At 37.5% G+C, this 24,949-nt stretch overlaps 1 protein-coding gene across 3 annotated transcripts in view; it reads left to right on the forward strand.

Annotated features, from left to right (window-relative positions):
* APPL1 (adaptor protein, phosphotyrosine interacting with PH domain and leucine zipper 1) overlaps positions 1 to 24,856 on the forward strand; it is a 32,821-nt gene extending 7,965 nt beyond the window's left edge. Inside the window, exons 4-23 of one of the 3 annotated variants that reach the window (XR_005103663.1) lie at positions 65 to 136; positions 944 to 1,031; positions 2,569 to 2,610; positions 3,411 to 3,469; positions 3,954 to 4,100; positions 5,626 to 5,708; positions 5,807 to 5,965; positions 7,269 to 7,457; positions 7,948 to 7,990; positions 9,834 to 9,890; positions 11,664 to 11,755; positions 12,337 to 12,519; positions 14,807 to 14,856; positions 15,244 to 15,418; positions 15,526 to 15,562; positions 16,978 to 17,124; positions 17,379 to 17,429; positions 17,781 to 17,870; positions 18,895 to 19,118; positions 24,482 to 24,856. Coding sequence is in view for 2 of the 3 variants with exons in the window: in XM_037383484.1 (XP_037239381.1) it covers positions 65 to 136; positions 944 to 1,031; positions 2,569 to 2,610; positions 3,411 to 3,469; positions 3,954 to 4,100; positions 5,626 to 5,708; positions 5,807 to 5,965; positions 7,269 to 7,457; positions 7,948 to 7,990; positions 9,834 to 9,890; positions 11,664 to 11,755; positions 12,337 to 12,519; positions 14,807 to 14,856; positions 15,244 to 15,418; positions 15,526 to 15,562; positions 16,978 to 17,124; positions 17,379 to 17,429; positions 17,781 to 17,870; positions 18,895 to 19,044 (1,914 nt within the window). In the remaining variant the exon portion in view is untranslated. The other 2 variants (XM_037383484.1, XM_037383485.1) reach the window with 2 other exon arrangements.
* The last annotated feature ends 93 nt before the right edge of the window (positions 24,857 to 24,949 follow it).

Genomic DNA, 24,949 nt, shown 5'->3' on the forward strand with positions numbered 1-24,949 from the left:
GATTAATACAGTTTTGTGAATGGCAGAAAACACTGAGAACGTGCCTCCTTTTATTTTCTTTTAGCGTTTTCCACTAGGGGGAGATGACGAAGTTATGACTTCCACTCTACAGCAATTTGCGAAAGTGATTGATGAGGCAAGTGCTTGTATTTGTTTCATTTCCTTTGCTACTGTTGTCATGTACAGACTTCAACTTGCTTAATTATTCCAGTCTTATTTTAAGATGGGAGGTACAGAAATGGCTTTCTTCTGTCAGTAAGGTAACGGTTGTATATTGCAGCACAAATTTGAAGTTAGATAACCTGAAGATAATCAGTTCAGCAAACTGAGGATACATTGTTGAGAAAGTATGTGGTTTCACTTACTGTACATATAAACAAAAACATTACAGAATGGCAGTTAGAAACTATTATTTCATGAATGTGCTTTTATTGCCTGATTTTAGATACCTGACAAGGGAACCTCCTGCTGTCTGTATTAGAGACAGAGACTGGCTCTTACGAAGGACAATTTTGCACTATTAAGATCTGAATCAGGATCTTTTCTGCGATCCCTCTCCTCGCTTTAGCACTACCTAAACGGCATTTGGGGAGGGAGAGCACATTTGTTCTACCTCTGTAACTAGTGAAGGATGAGCTGTGATGTACCTGGAGAAATAAACTGACTAGTCATTAGAATGTATGACATGATCTCCTGACATGTTCCAGTGACTTGGAATAAAGTTGGAAAAGCAGGGACAAATAGTAACCTCTATAAAGGTCTTCTATAAAAAGGTAGTGATAAGATCAGGAACCTAGAAAAGAATAGCTGCGAAAAAATGAATGTGCAAAATTAACGTTTGAGTTGTACATGTCATCTTTGAGCAAAATTCATGTCAACCCCTCCTGAACTGATTTAGTCTCAGTGTTGTCTTCCTAAAATTTCCTTCTTTTGTCTCCTACAGCTCAGCTCTTGCCATGCAGTACTTTCAACTCAACTTGCGGATGCAATGATGTTTCCTATTACCCAGTTTAAAGAAAGGGATCTGAAAGGTAGAGTGCTCAAACAAATACTGTTTTTATCAACAGCAGTATAACAAAGACATAGTATTTAATTTCCATAACTCTTGTTTCGCTAAATAGAATGCGCCACTTATTTTTCAGCTCTCAAAAGTATGCATCTCCCAATCTGTAAAAAAATGTAAGTTACTTCTATTCATGAGAGTATTACAGCTGAAGAACTTAACACTATTACTGTTTCAACAAAGTTATTACTTGTATTTCATCTGTTGAAGATGAAAATTTTGAAGTTATTGTGAACATTAGGAAAGAATAGTTTTCAGATAATTTGCGTGTTTAGGAAATATTTATATATATTACCATAACATCAATATAATGGCTGGACTGAACTCAAAAGGCAAAGTGCCAAAGTTGTAGTACTTACTTTACTATTAAGATTTAGTAAGGTGGTTCTTCAGCCCTGCTGGTAATATAGGTCGCTTCTTATATGCAGGCATAAGGTGCTTCTAACTTCTTTTTTTTGTGTAATGATTCTAGCTTATTCTGCCTTGTCTGAAATGATTATGATAGATTTTACTTGAATGCTAACGTGAATAGACTGGTGTGGCAAACATGCTTCAAATATAAATGAAAAGAGTTAAAATCAAAATAACTTAAATCCCTAATGTTAACATCCTGGACCGGGTATACCTTAACGTATGAACATTCTAAGTCTAAATTGAAATAAAAAGTAGAATCTTCTGTAAGTCTTCTAGCTCTTTATGAATCTTGGAAGATACTGATTTGGCAGTGGTTTGTTGCAAAATTATGGATTAAATAGATTATGGTTTTTGAGCAAAGTAGCATGAGTATCTCAAGCCTAGTATTACTGCTCAGAACATGGAAAAATCTGTTAGTATTTACTAAAGAAGTATCCCCAAGGCAATAATTGCCAAGTGTTAAATTTTCCAATGGGAAGTTTTTAACCACCAGCTGACGTAGTACTTTAATGATACTATGCTTCACCATGGACTTCATAGGCACTTTCTGTAAAGCTTTTCCATGCCCTTTTGTCTTTGCTTTACCATAAAGTTGAACGTGGCTCTCTGCTTGTTTATGTTGTAATAAGACACAAACCCACAGGCAAGATCAGAACAAGTGCTAAGTATTGTACTGTTTTCCGTTCCCTGACACAGGAGACTAAATAACCTAGAACATGACTAATTTTAGGTAGAGGGAATCACAATCTGAGGCTTTCCTTTGATCCAAGGATACTTGCTAGTCTCCTGTGTTTCCGCTTCCCCAACTCAGACCAGAACTATAGGTGATGGATTTGTATTGACAATGTCTTTCAAAGTCTTTTGAAAAGAAGTTCCTCTTCAACTTACTGGAGTGCGTATCTTTTTTGATAAGTTGGTCAGCCACAAAAATGATACTCGGGCTCTAAGTAAGAGCAGATTTTCCTGGTAAATCAGTATGGTAAAAGGTGTGTACTACAACTGTTCAGCAGTGAAACGTTGCATGAGAAACCTTAATATATAAAAGTTATGTTAATAATAACTTATTTAAATGGCAATATGTTGTTTTGTAGAGATACTAACTCTAAAAGAAGTTTTCCAAATTGCAAGCAATGGTAAGTGTAAAATACTTAATATTACAGATATTACAAGACGACAGTGTTCTTGTAGATTATTTACTCAGTAAACCATGACGGTATTTGCAAGGCTTAAAGTGACTAACTAAGGTGTAGCTTTTTTCAGTGTCACCCAGCTTTCCTTGGTTCACTTGTAAATCCTTGCTTTTTGTCCTGAAGTGTTAAGGCAAATTGACAGTATTTTTTACAATACTTAGGGTGTATATATTATTATTAAATAATGTAGAATTGTGCTGTCAAATTAATGAAAGTAGTAAGGTGCTAGGTTACTTTTTACAGTCAGGACTGGATTAATAAAAAAAATTTACCTCCCTAAAATTAGTTTGATAGCTCTCTTCCCTATTGTCAGGAGTTACTTCTTTAAGCTAGCTCTACTATATCCTTGCAGAGAACATATTCTTCAAGTAAGGAGTAAGTAAGGAGTCTGCTTCTCAATGTAAATTGCTTCATTGCTTTGGGAGCAAAAAAGATTAGATACAGGTTTTCATAATGGAAAGTTGTCTTTACTTAGAGAAAGTTTCTGTCTTTGAAGAATATTACATTTAGGGAATTTTGTAACCATTTGGCCATATTTGCGTCTGGTTATAACTTTTCTTCAGCCCAAGTATTTGTGACGGTGAAGTAGTTAGAAGCAGGCAAGAGCAATTCTTAAAGATTTTAATACGACAGAACTTTGCATTCAGGTGGCTGTGTAACACACAGTGATATAAAAGGTTTTCTGCTGTTTCGTAAGTCATTAATTTATCAAAATGATCATAAATTCTCTCTTGATTGCTTAGACCATGATGCTGCCATTACCAGATACAGTCGGTTGTCAAAAAGAAGGGAAAATGAAAAGGTTCGTAAAACAAAATACATAATATCAAGATTTTTAGACTAGGTAAGAAATAATTTTCATCTAATATATATTTATGATGGAAGACAATGTATGGCAGATTCCACCTGAAGTTTGATAGTTTGTGTTTTAGCAGTCTAGACAGTTTGCTTCAGAACAGAAAAATGAGTTTCCCCAATATGTGCCTGCCTTGTAACACTGAAAATGCTCTATGAATAAGATTGTGATGCTATATTCAATTTATTTTTGTAAAAAAAAGCCCATACTTTTTGGGGACAAAACAATGCTGTATTTATTTTTCATATGTCTCATGTATAAGTTAGATAAGTGGTATTAGAGGGTAAAATTTGCAGTTGCTGATGATAAAGGGTAGAACGTTACTGTGTTGTTTTTTCCATACTGGCTGTAAAACTGCCCAGAAAGCACATGACGAATACCAACTCTTAAACATTCTTTGTCCCCTCTCCCCCTGTCTGTGTCTCTTTAGATCAAGGCTGAAGTTACAGAAGATGTATATACTTCAAGAAAAAAACAGCATCAGACTATGATGCACTATTTCTGTGCATTAAATAGTCTTCAGTACAAAAAGAAGATTGCTATGCTAGAACCCTTGTTGGGATACATGCAAGCTCAGGTAATTTCAGATTCTGAAAGCTGTAGGTCTGAAAGAAGATGTAGAAGTACTTCATGAAGGTTGACATACTGAAAACCATTGCAAGACCTCTTTTGCAGTCCAAGGAAGCAAATGGAGAAAAAGACACACCCTGATATTCGTCCTCATGGTTGTCATAGCTACTGCTGTGAACATTGTCATTAGCTAGTGCTAATAATTTTCCACTCAGTAGATGAACCTCATCGTGATACACCCTCACTCCCATTGGAGAATCTTTTAGGGAAGTGTGGGTGACAAACACAAGGGTCTAATTCTACCCCAAAACCCAGATGGCTAAATCTAACGCACTGCTTACATTTTCATTGCTGGGTACTTTTTTTCCACTTGATCACTGATGGGAATAGCTGGTTAAAACTTTCATGCGTGCCAGCCCACATGGAAGTGTACCTTTTTAGGAAGCAATGTGGAGGCAGTTAAACTCTTCCCTGTGGCAGGTATTCCGAGGTGAGATAATGGTCAAAGTCACAACACTACTGTTTTCATTCAGGGCTGTGGAAGAACTGGAATGCTAAAAGTCATTCTGGCTTGATTTTGTTTAGTATAAATGAGTTCATGATTCGTTTATTTGAGGATGGGTGCAGTAAGCAATACAACTGTGAAAAAGTTCTTAAACTATGAAAAAGAGACTTAATTTGTATTTTCAGAAGTATATCATCAGTATGGTTTTTTTAAAAGGAAAAATGTCAAGACTTCCCAGCATCTGGCACTGCCACAGTGTCCAGAGTGGAAATTAACTTCTAGATACTCTCTGAAAGCTTTCCGAGTCCAAGAAGAACTCTTGGTTCTTTTTAAAACTTTGCAGCTTGTATTTAAGAACTACACTCTGAATGTTTTTTGTAACAAAGTAGATAATGCAGCCTAATGTGCTGGTGCATTAGTTTTTGCATCGGGTGCAGGTTTTTGCTGAATCTGAGACTGGGAAGGGCATGGCCGTGCCCTGTGGCTTCCTGTTTTGAGATTCCATATGGCTAAACTCAATTGAGATGCTGCAGTTTTTCTGGACCAGTACGGAGTACACTGTTTTTAAGAAATGTATTGTCAGTTGACAGGATCCACAGTTAAGAGCATGGCCACGGACAAGTACTCACAGGTTTCCCCTCTCTTATGCACCCCAAATAACCCCACCCATAACACCACAGTCAGCAGGCTGATGGGCTTGCAAAAGCGTAGAGAGTGGGGATCACAAAAAGACAAAACCTTGTTTCTCTCCCAGGGCAGTTTCTGCATTTTTCTTTGTTTCCTCGAGGTGACTTTATGCACGTCCTTTCAACACGATGAAATGCCACTGCAATGTCGGTGTCAGCCTTCACTTGCAGACAGAAACATGCATTCTGCTCCTTTTATTTAGAGGCTTTGGTGGGAATGAGGGTTGACAAGATTTCTCTGAGAAACTTTTTAGCTCCTGTGGTTTAATCTGTTAATTGTTAATGTAGTTTTATTAATTACTAAATTCTCCCTTTTCTCCTTTTTTTTTTTTTTTTGAAAGATAAGTTTTTTTAAAATGGGCTCAGAAAATCTTACAGAGCAGTTGGAAGAATTTTTGACCAATATTGGCACAAGTGTACAGAAGTAAGTTGTGTTGTTTTGAATCATTATCAAGACATTTATTGTTTATGTTTCTACTTATTAATATATTATTTTTGTTAATGACACATTATTTACCTTAGTGTTCGCAGGGAAATGGAGTGTGAAGTAGAAAACATGCAACAAACTATAGAGGACTTGGAAGTGGCTAGTGATCCACTGTATTTGCCTGATCCTGATCCTACGAAATTTCCTGTTCACAGAAATCTAACACGGAAAGCTGGCTATCTCAATGCAAGAAAGTAAGATTAACTTGTTACTTAAAAATCCCAGAATATTTTTTTTTGGGAAAGGAAATCTTAAAAAGTATGCAAGTTTATTTATTTATTATTTTTTTAAGTTAGCCATTCTGAATTTACATAATTGAGTAAGTCACAGGAACTATTCTGCTTCTTTCTTTTGAATCCTTTATTAGTATTCATTTCATTGTTACACTGACATAGTATCATTCAGCTGTAAAACATAGTTATCCTGACTGTAGTCTTTAATTTGCCTGAATTTTCACATCAGAAAGAAAAAGTTAATGAGGGTGTAATTTCACTGGATTGAAATTGGAAAACAAGAAGATTGCAGCTATCAGGATTGTTCTACAAGTATCTGTTAAAGCTTTGGGATTTAGGTTACTAAGAAAATACACCAAGCCTGAGGTAGGCAAGGCAAAACATTCGCGTTTAACCAAAATACACTTTGAATGGCCTTCTCCATTTCATGAGGTAGTCTTTTGTCCACTGGAGGGAGCTGGGAACTTTATTTATTAAAGTCTAGCAGCTGATTTTTAGGGTTACTGAAAATAGATTGCAATGCTGGTTTTTTTTCCCCTGTGATTTATTTAATAAGCTCCAGGGAATTTCTGAAAAAACGTAGATTACTTTTACCACAACAGTTACAGTAATACACTCACTGAATGAGGCATGAATTTCTGTAGTAGAGTACAATTGCAGCACTTAATATTGAACAGAATATCTGAACAAAAAGGGGGGCTAAACTGCAAGTGTTATTGATTTTTGGTTTCAGATTGTTCCTCTTCTGTTATTCTGGGGGAAAAAAAAAAAACCCAACAAACCAGAACCCAAAAAATGCACAAAAAAACCATAAAACCACCCCCCACCCCCCACATGCTCTAAGCAGAATTTTGGAATCTTGTTGAATGTTACAAAGTACTTAGAAAATCGAAGTATCAGACGTGAGTAAGTTAATTCTTAATGCAGAGTTATTCAAAACTTAGTCTTAACAATCTTAAGTGCAGAGTTCAGAGGTCTTATCAATTATATTGATAATGCATATAATTAAAGCAGTACCGTAAAAGCTGACCATCAAAAACTGAAGTACTTAGGCTTTTTAATTCTAAATTGTTTCACATAATTTAAGAACTATTATTGTATGTATTCTTTGTCCAGCAGTAGGTTTAGTATGAAAAAAATGACAGATGGAAAGAGACTAATTTAGCTGTAAAGTTATCTTAAGTGCCCAGGTGGTTTGTTCCAAGTGATGTTCAGCTCAGCCGAACTCCTGATCTACTACTAAGAACTTCTTTTTATCTTTTAGTAAGACAGGGCTGGTATCTTCCAGCTGGGAGAGACAGTTTTACTTCACTCAAGGTGGAAACCTGATGAGCCAGGCGAGAGGTGACGTAGCTGGGGGACTTGTCATGGATATAGACAATTGTTCTGTAATGGCTGTGGACTGTGAAGACAGACGGTACTGCTTTCAGATAACATCTTTTGATGGCAAAAAGTAAGTATTCTTAAATTACTGTTACCTGTAAATAATACTGGAATCACTAAAAGAAAAATGGTCTCCCTTTGGCCAGATTACAGCTTGATAGATTTTGGGGGTATTTAGAAGCAAAATCTGGGACACCTTTTTAACTTTGCAATGTCTGGGCTTTTGTTTATAAGGTCTATAATGTAGCTGAGTTGTATTTCAGAATAAAATTAACATAATACATTTACAATCGTGTATTATTGCATTTTGTGAGTGCTGAAGTATTACATGGGCACAATTAGAATTTTGTTCTTTTTCTATTTTCATTTGAAATGAAAGCATAGATTTCTCCACCCCCTCCAGTTAAATGTTGACTGTACTCAGCCTGTGCACAGAATCTTCAGCCTTTCTTAATTTGTTGTGCAGCATACCAATGTGAAGGTGGAGTTTCCTGTCTGAATGTATTTGTGAGGCATTTTAAGTAAGATAAAATTGTCTTTTCCATGCTCTTTTTTTTCAGGTCTTCAATCTTACAGGCAGAAAGTAAAAAAGATTATGAAGAGGTAAGCTTATAGGAGGTTCACATGGAGTCCACTGATTTTTGTTGCATAGAAGAAATATATTCGTAAAAGCAGTCAGAATGCTCATTTTATGTTCTCTAGGTGGTAAGTGATGAAATTTTAACTGATTCTGTCCATAATGATGGGTTTCAGGAAGTCTGAAAAAATGACTGTGTTAAAATCCTAGAGAAAAAAAAATGCAGTTGTGATTGCTACCAAGTCCTTTCCAGTATTATGGAAGAAAGAAAGGGAAAAAGGAGGTGGGGGAGTGGGAAACACCTACAGCAAAATAGCTAGCAGTAATGGAATTGTGACAAATGTTGCTTCTCCTTCCTGTTCGTGCTTTCCTAACCTTCTTTCTTCCTACCTGCTTGTCAGGAATGGAAAATAAAGGAAGACTTGGGTTAGGACACAGATAGTGATACAAGCAGTTGAGAAATGAGGAAGAACTGTTTTGGTGGGAAACGTGTTTATACTTCGTGAAAAAGATGAATCGAGTAATGTGAAATAATTTGCTTTTGGACTGCTCTCAAAGCTGCTTGTGGTCACTGTTTCCAAGTAGCTTCTAAGTCTGGTGATGCAGATTTCCTTGCCTGCACAGTGGGTGCGTGCTAGCTCAGAAATACCGATATTCAAACACTGGGGCAGCAAACTTGCAGCATGTATTGATGGGGAAAGGAAATGGGGAAACCCCCTCACCCAACCGGCAGGGATATCTTTTCCCTGCTTTTTCTTTTCTTAGCTGTTAGAATTTGTTTTATTTGGACAGCTTTCTACAGCTTTCTAAAGGTTTGCACGGATTGGCCAAACTGATAGTTTCATTAGATTTGTAGTCTATGAATAGAGTTAGATCTGTTCAGAAACAAAGGAACAGATGTAGTAAGTGATATGAAGTCTTTGTTAATTAAAAAGGTATGCCTGTTTGCATTATTACTCAGTGTAGACTTTTCAATAGGGGTGTGATGGGAAAGAAAATGTTATAGAAGCACTGTTGATTTAAAATATGTTTGGGTAAGTAGCTGGATAATACAGAAAATACAGTACTTTCAGCCTGCATTCAGATTCCTCTGCTATCTTCAGTGTTCCATTGATATGAAATGACCTTTTATGCTATTGCTAAGGTTTTTAGCTGGGCTGTGTCAGGTTGCCCTGGGTTCACCAGCTCTGTTGAAGTTGTATAACAGCCTAACCCTGAAACTTTTTGTCCTCAGATGCCTCAGCAGAGGAAAGGAATTTGTAGTAAGCTTTCACAGCTCAAATTTGTGATTTTCTGGGCTGCAGCTGCTCTGCTGTCTTTTAGGTAGCTCAGGTGACAACCCTAACAATGAGCTGAGGTTCAGTGAAGCAGCACTGGTAGTATGCATGTAATCCAGTTAGTTTTCTCCTTCAGAGAACAGTTGAAAATCAAGGAGCAGGAGCAGATGCCTTTCCATAGCATGGGGAGAAAATAGATTCTAGCTTACAGATGCAAGAAATGGGAAAGTTGCATCAAAGGCAGATGGAATCCTTATTTTGTCTGGAGGAAACAATGTCAGCTGCAGTCACAGAGTAATGGAGTACAGAGAATCCTGATGTTTTTTAATTCCTTAAGAGTCATGGTTTATGCTTATTTTAGTTTTGATCTTTAGTGTGACTAAAATAATTTTATTTTAAAGTAAAATCTGGTACTGTAAGGTGCACTATGCAGACAGTGAATTCAATGACAAGCTGGATGTTATGACAAGCCACCTGAAGTTACAAAGAAAGTAGAAAAAGTGCTGAAACTGCCAACTCAGGTATTCAATCAAGTTTGTTAAAAAAATATGAAAAATTACCTTTTTTTTTCCTTCTTTTCTCTCTTTTTCAGTGGATATGCACCATAAACAACATATCTAAACAGATATATCTAAGTGAAAACCCTGAGGTAACTTTACTAAAATTTATAGTACCAGCAATATGTTAAGATGTAGATATGCACAAAATGAAAAAGCAATCAACTGGATCTAATTGGATAGCATATAATTAAGCTGAGTACTTCCTACATGCCTAATGATAAGGTTTTCATGGTATAAAAGCATACAGCCATTGTCTCCTTCATCTTAATGCTTATATAGAAAGCATTAAAAATATGTGACTTTGTACCAAATACAAACTTTCTGATGCGGTCACGATTCCATATTTGTGTTTTGATTGTGATACTTTGTTACAGATTAATACGACAGATATATGGATGGGCACATTTAATTTCTACTAGAGGGAACTGAAAATCTTATGAATATGAATCTTACAAGTGTAGCAGTTCTGTAGGAAAAACACTTGCACTTCACGGAGGGAGTTATTTGCCTTTTGAAGAGTGGGGAATTGTTTATTTGTTTCATGTAGAGAATTTGGGTAAATAAATGTCAATTGTATGGTTTACATTTGTATTTAGTAAATTCATCTTGATACAAACTTAGGTAGTGATTTTTACTTGCTAAATTAGGGGAACTGGCCCAAACAAAATCAAGTGGTTTATAACAGAGCATTTATCTGCAGTGTTGAAAGTGGAATTGTGTGCTGTGATGTCCCTGCTGAGGTCTGAAACAGGTTACTGGAAAGGAAACTTTCCAGTGATCACATACCAGAGATGAGAACTGTAGATACAGCAGGCAGCTTGTTGAATAATACGGGAATCCATCATTCCGCTACGTAACACCAGGCTCTGGCCAAACGATCGGGAAGATCAAGGTGAAACAGAAAGTGTCATGCCAGTTTTCGCTTCAGGAACTAAATATAACTTTGTAGATAATACGAGTACCTGGCTGACTGTCTCAAGTTAACTATGTAGATGAGAAACAAAATAGTTGTAGTGCAGAACTCAGTTACCTAAAGCACGTGTGATGAATATACAGCTGAGGTTCTGTTTAGTCCTGGCATAAACCGGTACAGCTCCCTGACATCAGTGAAGGTGTGTGCATTTACACCTCAATTATTGGTGCCTTCTCCTCACTTCCCAATGGCTTTGTAGTCATTCTCCTTTTCCAAGTCATACGCTCACACAAAATGTTGCTTCTTCATTGTTTTGTCTTCTGCGCTTTCCCTCTCCGAAAATCCTCTTACCTCAAGGACTTCTGCTGTTGGCTTTACCTTATGAAGGGAAACCATCAACATTAAATACTGATACTTCAGAATTAATGATTTCAATGAAAGATCAAAATTAAATACGTCAACTGTAAATGGCCTGTTACGTGCTGAAATACCATTGTTACATAGTCCTTACTTGATAGTTGCTTATGTCTTGGTGTTTCAGAAACATTTAAGTGTTACCAAATTTAAAGTGAAGAATTTTGAAGCTTCAAGATTTTTAGGTAGTAGTTTGGGACAGCATTTCTCAAAAGAGATTTTTCTTTTTCCTTCATGGCTACATTTGCTTATTTTGTCAGGCTTGTCATTGGGATTTTTCTCTATTGCTGGCCTTTATTAACATTTGCAGTATTATAAAGCAAGTGCATTCATTTAAATTTAGAAATTGAACAGCAGGAAATGTGTTGCAAGTTAGAAGAAAATAGTACAGCTATATCAGTGAAAATTTAGGAATGTAAGATTCTCACAGTTGAGTTTATAACTTCTGCCAGTTGCATATAAATAAAACTAAAATCTTAAAGCTTATTTTGAGGAAGATATTTTCAGTTATTTTTTTCCCATCTGTCTATTGCAGGAAATTGCTGCACGTGTGAATCAGTCAGCTCTGGAGGCTGTTACTCCATCTCCTTCCTTTCAGCAGAGGCATGAGAGCATGCGTCCAGCTGTGTAAGTTAATGAACAGTAGGTCATCTGAAGAGCGCAACTACAAAGAGAATCCTGGATAAAGTTCCAGGGAGGAAAAAAAAACCCACAAACCCAATAAAACTTTCTATGTTCAGAATGAAATCTTTGATAGGCTAGAGGAAAACTTGAACTTGTCTTCCGAGCGTTGTTTAGCATCCATTGTTACAGGTAATCCAGATTTCCAGCTGAGTAGACAGTTTTGTTGGTTGCATCATATGTCTGGTTTGTTGTATGAATTAATAATGAGATTTTTCTTAATGTGCCCAACTCCTGGAAGCAGCAGATTGTTTTAACATCAGTATATAATCACATACAAAATGTAATACAGTCTGATGCCTGATGCATTAATAATTGTAAGTAATAACTTCAACTTGCATAAATTCGTCTAGGAACATAGACTCCATTTTTGTTTACTATAACCTGATCACCTTGGGGTTTTTTAGTTTTTGTTTTGTTTGACATCCAAGTTTTGGAATATTGTATTGGTCTCCCGTATGGTTTAACTATCAACAAACCTGAAACTGTTGATATCTTCATTTTTTTTTTTTTTTTTTTTGTTTTAGACAATCTCGTCCTCCTGCAGCTCGTACTAGCAGCACAGGATCACTGGGATCTGAATCAGCAGCTTTATCAGCACTTTCCTTGGATTCACTTGTTGCCCCTGACACTCCTATACAATTTGACATAATATCTCCAGTTAGTGAAGATCTGCCTGGTCAAGCAAAATCTTCAGGGCAGTCGGGCAGGTAGGAAATGTAGAGAGAAGGAAAAAAATTCCTACAGTTATATTAATTTGAGAACAATGTTAGGCTGCAGCTCCAAAGCACACATTGCCTTTGCCCTGACATGTCACAAAATTTGCAGCGGCCTGCAAAGCAAATGATTTTTCAACCTGTTCAATAGTTGTAAAAAAAAAAAAGAGGAAAAAAAAAAAAAAGCGGCTTAATTACAGGCCCTAGATTCAAGGTGTAGTTTTCTATTTAGCAGCAGCTTTTCTTGCTTTAACAGCTAATGCTTTTATTTATTGATTTATTTTAATCTTTTGGTTTCACAAAGTATTTTCCTTTCCTATTGCTTGCTCACCCAGCAGCTTGGGTTATTTCCTCTTGGAAACTCAAGAGAAATTTGGTAGCCCTGCCTCCAGGTGATGATGGCATACGATGACACTCTTCTCTAACCTGAAAGGTGAGTGAAAATGATCTAGGCTTCTAGAGTAATCTCATACAAACAAGTTAAAATTGTCTAAGAGCTCTTCCCAAAACATAAAAATATTTTCACCTACTTGTTTTTTTGTAAACTTCCCACTCAGAAATAATAATAAAGACCTGTAAATCTGCACTGCGGTTCTGGAACTATATGTACAGAATTCAGACATTAAGAAGCATACTTGCAGATCCAGCTGCTCTTAGCGACAACAAAAAAAGCTAAAAAGCTGAAAACTAATTCACATGACTGTAGTCACAATAACATGTTGTATCCCCCTGCCCTTTCGAAAAATATTTGAATTTTCAGTTGCACCTCACAGATACGTAACAGTTAAGATTATATATAATTATTATTTTTTTTCTTTTGACAGTTTTGTTTTTGTTGGTTGGTGTAGCAGGATAATCAGTTGGCTAGCTAGATCCTTAAGAATCTATTGATTTAAAATAGACTTGAACTGTATTCCACGAAGTGGAAAGGTTAATGCTTCAGCTAAATCCACGTCATCAGTTACAATTTCATTCTAGTAAATCATATTTTTCATAACAGAAATTATATAGAGTTGTGCTTAGTATTTTCAATTAACTATCACTGTCAATAAAGAGCTGCAATGTTTGTACAGATAGGCAATGCACTACCTTGGAAGTATTTATTAAAAAAACCCACACTTTCCTTAGTTTCTGATACTGATGACATATAATTGAATTTTATTTTTGCCTTTTGAGAGACCCTGTGAGATTTTGCATCTAGGGTTCCAGTCTAATGTTAAATGACAAGAAAAGTCTGAGCAATAAAAGATGCTAATAGAAAGGATTTCCCTTTAGTGTATTTACACAGGTGAACATTTAATGGGATGCTTCTTGACTGAATCCATGTTATGTAAACATTGCAGCAACGCCGCCTTGACATCAGTCTAGAACAATTTCATTACTTTAAACCAGACGTCTCTTAAAGATTTCACTGATAAAATAAAACTGGCAGTTAATATGACATCACTGAACAAGAGAGATTGACTTTTTTTTTTCTTGGTTCTGAAATTTGCTTTTAGAACACTATTGAGAGGTGACACCTTCCTTAATCCCCTACAAAACCTAATCTGAAGTTTATTGACAATAGTTTTTCGGCTACTAGTTAGGCAGAGAGAAGGGAGGTTTTTCCTCTGTAGAAGTTTTACATACAGTTTCCCCATTTCCATACTCCTTTCTTTTTTTCAGCATTGTTTTACTGCTTTTGAAAAATGTAACTTGGAAGCCTAGAGTATTTTCACTTTTCGTTGTAATTGATAGCAATTCTGTCTTTGAGAGCCAGAAATAGCCACATTTCTCTTGACCCTCTAGGAGTAAAACCCCAGTGAGGTTTTTGAAAAGCTGCATTTGAAACAAAACCAGTGACTTAAGTAAGTAATTCGGCAATGTGAGACAGTGATGAGAAGTGCAGTGCTCCTGCGGAGTACTGAAAGGACTCGCTTTTGGTTGTACTTCCTGAAGCTGTTCTCTGAAATTTCATCCCCTAAATCTATACCTCTTCCAATATTAACAAGGTTTTGACTTGGGTTTAATTCAGTTATTAAAAAAACACTACGTGAGCAAAACGTTCTATGGCAGCAACAGAGGACAATAATACCTGGTGTTTTTCCCATAATTTGAACCCTTGAATATAGCAATTTATGTCTAACTCCTGATTAAACTGTCCTTATGATTATCATAAATTATCTCTCTAGATTACGAGTCTGTGAAATCATTACATGTGATGCAGCGTGAGACTACTACATTATTCATTTGTGGGTTTTGTAATCTGACTCCTGGTTTAATGTTTTCATTTTTTTAATAGACGCACAAATCCTTTTGGTGAATCTGGAGGCTCAAAATCTGAAACGGAAGGTAAAACAAAAATTTTATTTCAATACAAAATAAAAAATTGAAAAATAATTTTCAAATCCTATTTTCATCGATAGCTTCTCCCTTGTAATTTAACACCAGATGTAGAATGCTTAGTTGCGTTAGCAGTGTAATAGACGAGTTAAGTGAGACTGCTACCTGGAAGTCTGCTCTGAAATTAACCCATTGCATCTTTTGTATTTGTTAAACCAAATGAGAAGATGTGTGTGTGACTTGCTGTTTAGTAACTGTACCTCTAATTCATAAAGTCTGAGCAATCTCTTTCCAAGTTATTAGAAGTTTGGAGTTTTCCTGGCTGCAATCCATCTTGGTTTTGAATGGAAAACCCAAAATGGAGTTCACTTTTTTCAATACTTTCCTTTGTCTTAGATTCAATACTTCATCAGTTATTTATTGTAAGATTTCTTGGCTCTATGGAGGTGAAGTCTGATGAAAGTCCAGATGTTGTTTATGAAACAATGCGTCAGATATTAGCAGCGCGTGCCATCCATAATGTTTTCAGGATGACAGAATCACATTTATTAGTCACTTGTGACTGCCTAAAGTAAGTTTGCTTCCTGACTTTTACTGATGTTTATTTACAGAATGATTTATTTTTTTTCACTTTGGTAAAATTTACTTTCTGATTTGTTTTTAAAAACAAATTTTTAGGTTAATTGATCCACAGACACAAGTTACAAGACTACGAGTAAGTAAATTTACATTTTAAGATAAATAACCAGCAATGTAATTCTTCTGCTTGAAAAGTATTAATAATAACGTTAGCAAAAATCACTGACAGCATGAGATTTCCAGACAAATTTCCACTAAAATTAGGAGACTAAGGCGTACCTTTAAAATCAGACAGAAAAACACTAGCAAATCAGGGTTAAGAGGAGTGATTTCGGGAGGTCAAATGTGCTTGTTAAAATACAATGTTATGTTTTCCTAAGATTTTCAAAATGTGTTTGATTATAAACATGTACATTCTTAGTAGAGAGGTAACATTAAGGTTGATGTCAGATTAGTTCTGAAGTCCAAAAGGGTTTGCTTGGTGTTTGGATGTTTTTTTCGGGTTTTGTTTTGGGTTTTTGTGTTTTTATGTGTAATTGAGGGTGTTGCATCGTTTCTGGTTTTGGGATTTTTTTTTTATAATTCTCTATAAAAAATGCGCTTGAAAGAAGTAAGTGGAATTCTTCTTAGGATATCAAATAAGGCCAGCTTAGTTCCTCAGTAATAGCAAAACTCTTCCCACCTTCCCTTCTTTTTCTTTACGGAGAATTTATGGGCTGTCACTTGATTTCTTTGGGGGGGTCTTTTAAAAGCATTCAGTTTTTTGGAGACACTGAACTACTTTCATTTCCATAAAAAGAAATCCGAAGCAAGCAGTGCTTTTTTTCGTTCTTTACCTTTGTGGCATTAAGTTCAAAACTGTCCCAAAGCTGTAAGCTTTTACAGGTGAGAGATGTCACCTGAGTGCACGCCCAGTATTCTAAATGTGTACATTTAAGTTTAGGAAAAACTTACCAGTTTTTAGCAGCTGTAGTAAGGACTTTCAGAACTTAAAAACACCCTTTGGTAAGTCTTAAAAAGATACATTTATTTCTAAGTGCACCCTCTTTTAGGAATAAGAATGCAAAATAGTTTTATTGTATCAAAATAATGAGGATATGTGGGTTTGGTTTTTTTTTTCTCCTTTTATATAATTCAGGAGCATTGAACTAATTGCTCTAAAGGTTTTGGAGAAGTACTGCCTTTACCTGGCACCAAATTCTGAAATCTTAGTTGCAGGTGTAATTTGTATGAATGCTGTCTCTTTAAGGAAAATAAAAAAGAAAAGCAGTGTGTTCACATTTAGGAAGATGACTGAATTGCATTGCAAATGTGGTGCCCTTTTCTTACATGGGGTGTGTCTTTAGTAGTTCCCTTATCTTTTGAATAATTTAATCCCTTGCCTTCTAGTCCACTGTTTGTCTTTTGTGATTACGTATTTGGTCAAGTTGTAACTTCTGGTGTGGTTGTGCATTTATGGTCCTGAAGTAATTAACGTGCAGTATATAGAAACCTCCTACAGAAAATATTTGGAACTACTTTTAATATCTCTGTATTTGATCCTTTTGGCAGTTTCCTTTGCCCAATGTAGTCTTGTATGCTACGCACCAGGAGAATAAGCGCCTTTTTGGATTTGTGCTTAGAACTTCAGGAGGGAGAGTTGAGAGCCGTCAGACTTCCATCTGCTATATATTTGAATCAAATAATGAAGGGGAAAAGGTATTGGTGATGGTTATACTTGTGTCAGTTTTGAACCTGCTGTGGATTCTAAGATGATAGATTGATTCAAGCTGTCTGAGGGATTTCTGGGGGAGAGTATTTTGTTAGTGTACTGAAAAGCAGTTAAACCTGCCAGTCTTAAGTACCTGCAAGTACTTTAGTCGGGTATTATATATAATGTGGGAATCTGGCTTTAATTTAAAAGGCATTTTTATGAGAGTAATTTTGATTATTTCCAATTGTTTTGTGTTTAGATTTGTGACTCTGTTGGACTGGCAAAACAGATAGCTTTTCACGCAGAACTGGTAAGAATCTTTTTGGGGCGAGGTATACTTTTGAATGGAAGGGAGAGAGTATATTTAATATGTGTAATACGATATATTCTGCAAGGTGCTTGTAGATGCAGTAACTGTTGTGGCATACTTGAAGGGATTTATTTTCTAGAATTTAAACCCAAGATAAATAGACTGACCAGTGTCAGTGTGGAACCATATTGAAGATAGGATTCGGCTTGCTACCTGTAAACACACTAGTCCTTTAAAAGAAGAATAATCGAAACAGCGGTATAACAGTTTTGAGCAAACCCATATAAATGGGTAGTATATCAACCCTCTCAGGCTGTTGTTACTTACTTTATTTACATTTTTGCCCTTTAGGATCGAAAAGCATCAGAAAAGCAGAAAGAAATAGACAGAGTCAAAGAGAAACAACAAAAAGAACTGAATAAACAAAAACAAATTGAAAAGGTATATTTCATCATCATTTCTTAATATTCTTTTTTCTACTTGGTTTCTTCTGCAGTTTTTTTACTCCAGGCTCCACTATCATATTCTGTAGTACAAGTTCATAGAACATTATGGAGTTAATTATTAGAAGAATTTCCTGTGCAGATTGTGCAGATTCTGTATAGTAGTCTTTAAAAAGAGCTCTTCTGAGAAGAACCGGAAAATGTCATTATAGGAATCCTTTAGAGCACTGCTTGAAGGACACACCTATCACAGGTGCAAAATAATTTCATTTGCTGACGAGGGCTCAGTGAGGAAGGGGCTGCAGGGCGGGGGCTGTAGAATCAGAGAATTGTTCGGGTTACAAAAGACCTTTCAGATCACAGAGTCCAACCGTTAACCCAGCCCTGCCAAGCCCACCGTTACACCCTGTCCCTGAGTGCCACGTCTACACCTCTTTTAAATACCTCCAGGGATGGTGGCTCAGCCACTTCCCTGGGCAGCCTGTTCCAATGTTGATGACCCTTTTGGTGGAGAAATTATTCCTCATATCCAATCTGAACCTCCCCTGGCACAACTTGAGGCAGTTTTCTCTTGTCCTGTTGCTTATCTGGGAGCAGAGACCAAGCCCCACCCCACCCCAGCCTCCTTTCAGGGAGTTGTGGAGAGTGATAAGGTCCCCCTGAGCCTCCTCCTCTCCAGGCTGAACACCCCCAGTAGGGTGCTCATACCCAGCCGCTCCTCGTACAACTCGAGACCCTTCACCAGCTCTGTTGCCCTTCTCTGGGCACGCTCCAGCACCTCGGTGTAGATGAAGATACTTCTTATTGTGGACTGCAGGTACAGATGTGTTAGCGCGTTGGCTCTTCTGATAGCGCCAGCTACTGAAATGTAAACAGTTGGGTTTTCTATTCCATCTGTATGGAAAGCTGTCCACCGATAGTATTAAAAGCTAGTTTAGAAATAATAATAATGATACCGTGTTTCAATTGTAGATGGCTTCAAAGTTAGTATTCTTTTCCTGTGCCCGTCTTCCTCAAATTAGGACTTGGAGGAGCAAAGCCGGTTGATAGCTGCTTCCAGCAGATCGAACCAGGGCAGCGCAGAAGGACAGTTCGTAGTCCTTAGCAGTAGCCAGTCAGAAGACAGTGATTTAGGAGAAGAAGGAAAGAAGAAGAGAGAATCTGAAGCCTAAAGTTGCCTACTTGATTAAACTTGGACTCCTGGATATATCTGGTGAAACGGCACAAGTTCCACAAGAAGTGAAATGTAAGTGGAAGGGTCTGCTGTGTTTATATAAGAGACTTCACAATGTAGACCCTGTTATGCCTTGATGTTTCTTTCTCAATTAAGGGATTTCCATTTTCATGTCAGTATAATTTCTCTTCTGTATGCCAGATGAAACGTGGTGATGCTTCCATGTTTATTACAAAATTATGTTTTCTCAAGGCTTCTCTGCAGTTACGGAAAAACCTGGGAAGTTTTCCCCTCTTAGCTCTGTACAATCTCTGTACAATTGCCTGCTCTTGAAGCAGAACTTAAAACTCTCTTGGACCTTGGCAGTACACGGAAATTTGTTGTTAAACTGCAGGATGGAGAACATCTTGCTGGAGACAAAAGTGGACGTCCAAATAAGACAGTACTCAGCTTTACCTGATTTGTTGCACATAACTGTTCTTAGATTTAGAAAGAAAAATCTTTATTAGCATCATTGAGATGTGCAGTAGTTCTAGACAGAAAGATCTTATTTTTTGTTTCACATTGCACTGTGTGATGCTCTTTTGATTTTTTTGGTGAATATAATGCTGAAAGAAGTTTTTCAACAGCAGAAAAAAAATACTGTCAGACCTAGATAGGAGCTGATAAGACGCAGTTGCACTTTGCTGCATGAGGAATGTATCAAGCATTCCTTATCAAATGAGAAAGAACAGTGTATATATTCTTGTAGCACAAGTGCCATGTTCTTGTTTTTTCCCCAGTACATGTAATAAAAAAGCTGTAAGCCTTCGAGTTCACTTTTTATAAAACATGATTAGAGTTGCAGGAACGTCTTGAATTTCATAATTTGAAAAATCTTCTGACTATGTAAATGCCTTGCCACCAGTACACATTTACTGAAAACGAGTTGAGGCTCTCCAAGTCTTTTTATGGAAACTGATTTTGCAAACAGAATTTACTAGTTCTTAAGTAAGAGACTATACTAATCCTACATACTAGAGTCAATCCCATAATGCGTTTTTCAAAGCAGTGTCTGTTTATAGCTTGTAATCTGAACTGTGTTCCATACCCTGTGTAATATTTATTTTGTATAGTACCAAGAGTGCATTCACCTTTTGATCCAGAAGAGAAAACTTGTTTGAAGAGAAATATTTATTTTTGCACTAATTACTATAAATACTAAAATCCAGTGGAACAGAAGATATCTCTCTAATAGTGGCATGAAAATAACAGGAAATATAGAAAGAGAAGAATATACTTATACTCCAAGTTATAATATAACAGTTACGAGTGTTTTACAGTTCGTTGCAGGGCATTTCTGGTGTTCAGGAATGGAAGCAATTTTGTATCTCCCCATCAGCTGGTGACAGCCCGGCCCTTCGCAGCCGGAGTTGCTCAGTGCTGGTAGAGTGAGGGAGGAATCTCAGGACCTCTCTGCCGGGTGGCTGTAGGTACGCCGAGCAGCAGTATCCTTAGCTCCCCTCGCACCGGGGCGGCCCCGTGCTGGCCTGAGGAAGCGGTCTCCTCCTGCCCTCCATGCTGGAGAGGCACATTTTTGTGCAGAAGTTGGCTGGATCTGGCCCCGTCGCAGTGGGAACGGGGAGCCGCGCCTGCCCTTGCAGCGCTGGGCAGGACCAAGAGCCTGCCGCGCTGGGGCGGCTGCTGCAGGAGCTGGAGCAGCTCTGCGGGCGGGTGGGACTGGCACCCCGAGCAGCCACAGAAGGGGTCACGGTACCCCGGCCTTCCCAGGGAGGGGCAGCCTGAGCAGCAGAGAGGCTCCGGGTTCTCTTTCCGAGTCAGTTAGCAACTCCTGCTCCAGTACGTTTTTCATCCCAGAGTAGCCAGTCACTTGCAAAAATACCTGCTTTTGCTGTTGCCCGTATTTGGCTAGCAGACTGTCATGTGGACCACACAAATTTAAGGCTTTTTTCTAAAAAAAGTGACATTTTTATTTCATCTATAGTCATCTTTTCTCAGCTCTCAAGAGATGGTTTTTATTCTTGCCAACAAAAATGTACAGAGAGGCAGCAAATCAAATTTTTTCCCTTTTTGTGCCTAAATCTAGGCTTACAGATAGTTGCGTGGCAACCAGTTTGTCTCTGCAAATTGTTCCAGTTCATTTTTCTTTCTGTTTTTTTGTTCGTTTTTACTCAGTGATATTTCTGTTTTCTATCAAAATAATGTGACAGCATAGCTCAAGGTTACTGTGTCTTACCGTATCTTCCTCAAGTATGTGCTGAAAATGAAGTAGTTCTGAAACAGCACAGGAAGAGTATGAAATCAGTGACTTCCAGTTTCTAGAATCTCATCGGCCAGTTTGTCAGCATGGGAGTGATTGCGGTCAGCACCTCAGCTGTGCCAACCCCAGCTCTGTGCGGAAGACGGTGACTAGATTAGCTGTCTCATCAAAAAATTACACATTTCTGATGTGTAGCCTGTTTTACATTAGCCTTATTGAAGATGTGTCAGAAAATTGAATTACTCAATATTTTTTTTTCTTGAAACCTTGAAAGCTACTGTTTTAGACCTGCATCTGCAAAGAAGAGGAAGAAAGCGGGAGAAACAAGTAGGCAGACGAATTTACTGTCATGGGGTTTTTTTTCAGATTTAGCACTACATGACTGTAATTACTCCATTTGCTTTTCAGGCTCTCTATCTATGCCATTAAATCTAGTTTTCTATAACAGACAGCACAGGAGTGAAGTGCATTTCATTTGTATTGGATGATTGTCATCTTAACCACTAAAAAAAAGAGGAAATGATTGCAGAGAGCAGTTAAAGAAAATAGGTTGCTATGTATAAATGAAACTGTGCGTGTGTGTGCTGATTTGGAGGAGTTTCACTGGCATAAAATAGCAGAAAGATATAAAAGCATCTGGGAGGGTGATGGAAGCTGCGAGACCAAATGGCAGGTCAGAAGAGATGAGGAGGTTAAATAGGAACGTGCAATGAATTAGCGGTAGGGTGAGAATCACTGGGTTTTGCTTAAGAGGAGGAGCAGCTGGCTCTGTAATTAAATTACCTCAAGGGAAAGAACAGCTGCTGAGGTTTATCTGTGCCCTGCTCCCCCCAGTAAAAATGGGGACCTTTTTCCCTGTGAGCTTTAGAACTACTTCATTGGAAAGCTCTGTTGATTACAGAAAAAACCCAGAGTGCTTAGTATTCTCCATGAGAGTACAACTTCTCATGTGAACACCTCGCGTTCTCCTGGGAACTACTGCAGTAGGATTTCACCACCAGAGCGTTTTATTATTGTAAGTAAATTACTGGATGGTTTCCTTTCCTGTAATATATTTCTCCCATTTAGTATTTCCTGTTGCCTTTTACTTACAGACTGATCTTTCAAGCACTTCTAGCTGAAGCTGTACTTTGCTTCATGTGCATCTGTTATTACTTCAGACACTCCTGAAAATATTCTTTCAAGTACGTGATTTTAAAGAGATTTGCATAGGTGCTGAATCAGCAGTGTTGCGTAGGACTAACTTTTTATGTTGCTAATTGCAGCTTCATAGTTACTGCCACATATTTTCCCTTAGGTAAGGGGAGGTTAAGTTTATTACACTATGTAGATTTATAGAATGCAGACCAAGCGAGTCTTGCTGTCAGTCGTTTCAAGCTACATACATTATTTATGTATGTAATGGCATGAATATAAAAATATATGAAGTGTGCTTATAGGTATGCATTTTATTGCATTATAGATAATGCCTAGCACTCCTCCATGGCCACTGATAGATTTCTCCAAGTTTAAATCAGAGAGCAATTTGAGAGTCATATACAACTTAGCCATGTATAACTGGTTACAAGCAAGTAGTGTAAACTAAATTTGATAGTCTATTACTTCCTTGATCTATTTAGGTTTGAAATTGTATCAAGACAATTTACTATCTAACAATAAAGTAATATTTAAGAGTTAAGGAACATTCCTCCTCTACAGTGCTGTCCGATTTCATCTTTATATGGATGTAAACCCTGAGCTGAAAATCCTGAAACAGCTGAAGCTATTTATGAAGATACAGTTTATGTACATTGATATAAAGAAGCAAATTTGACTGTGCATGTGCTTAAGGTAAATTCTGATGAAGTAGTTGCCAGAGTTTAGGAGAAGCCAATGGACAAAACTGTGTTATGATATAGTGTCTTGTTGTTTTGGAAATAATTCACATAGAGAAAGAAAACCAGCCTCTGCTTAGTGAATTCAGCAGAGATACTGTCTAGTCTTAACAGCGAGAGCTGATATTTTATATTCTTTCTTGGCGCTATTTTACAAACTTTCTTGCAAGTCAGTTAGTCTCCAAGGCTTTTCTTTTTAACAAAGCAGCAAGTTGATTATTTTTTTCTTTCCCTACTGCCACAGTGGTATCTAAGTTGTCATGACGAGTAAGTCAGTGTGTCATTGTGAATGCACTTGTATTCCTAACAGAGTCTATGTTGCAAGCCAAGAATTTTGTACAGTCTTTCAGGTCATTGTTATAATAGCAGAGCGGTCAGATTCCTACAATGATGCTCTGGATTGGTCCTGTTCTAGTGAAGTGGAAGTGATTTTTGCAATGTTTGCTACTGACTTGCACATTTCCCTGAATAGCCCTATTAAAAACTTCTAATGGCGTACTTAGGTCAACTCTGATTGTTGTGTCTTGGAAAACTGATAGTAAACATAGGCCAGGGCTTCAGTCAGCATTTTGTAGACTAAATAAAAGCTTAAATACAGGAACTTTCTGGGTGGGATTTATATTGATGCAAAAACCTCCTGAGTTTTTCATAATACTGACTTCCAGGAAGTACCATTATTGGCAACAGGATGCGTTCCCTTCTGTTAAACAAAAACAACGGTTATATCCCTCTGTTGTCAAAGCGGATCTCGGTTCTCTTCATTCTAATCATATTAGCCGGACAGCCACCCTCGGAGAATGTTACTGTACCTGGGAATGGCGGTAACTTCTGCAACAATCAGAAACTGAACATTAGAAGGAGAAAATAATCCTTCCTGTTGCCGCTGGCTGCTGAGTGCACAGGTCGTGGTGACAGGACAGCGTGTAGCACCCTGCAGCGCTGTGGTTACGATCACTGTCAGAGTTCGTATGTACAGAGGCTCTACCAGCACAACCACTAACACGGGTGTTGATGCATATCTGCACAGGCTTCGTTAGTTTATTCTAGGAGATAAATACCATGAAAAAGCAATGGGTCATAATTACATTATGGTTAAATCTGTATTTTATAAGGTTTGTAGGTTTTTCTGGGGAAAAGCAGACTTTTGAACTATGTAACTTCTGTGATAAAGATGCATGTATAACTAGAAAAAAAATAATCTATGCTAACTTGATAATGAAGGAATAAATACTACTTATGCCAAGCGTGTTGATGAACTTCTTTTTTTTTTTCTTCCTAAAAATACGGACTGACATCTGCAGTATTTTTAGAAAGAACGGGCATGCTCTCAGTCTGTGGCTGCTACGTAACGCTTCCCAGGAAAATGGTGACTGCTGACAGATAGCGCTCCAAAAGCCTAAGCTCCAGCTAATGAAGAGAAACTCCCAAAATTGCAAGCATGCCTTGGGCCAGCACTGTACAAGGAAAACCTAGTTTTAGAGAGAGTAATCGCAATGGACTATGGATGAGACATAGCAGTACCTGAGAATGAGGTGCAGAACCAATAGTCTTTCAGAAATCGTGCTGCCTTGCTGAAACATGGGTATTTCACACTAGCTGCTGTGGTGAGCAGAGGCTTCTACAGCTCTTAGTCCTATTCCAGTGCTTAGAATGTGGGATTGCTTAATTGGGTGAAGGAAAAAAAGAATCTACTTAACCTGCTCTTCAGAACTTCACTGTAGGACTTCACAAATAAAAACCACTTAGCAAAAGAAAGGGAAGTACAAGAG

Source organism: Falco rusticolus, chromosome 4 (assembly GCF_015220075.1).
Source record: "Falco rusticolus isolate bFalRus1 chromosome 4, bFalRus1.pri, whole genome shotgun sequence".
NCBI classification, from domain to species: Eukaryota; Metazoa; Chordata; class Aves; order Falconiformes; family Falconidae; genus Falco; species Falco rusticolus.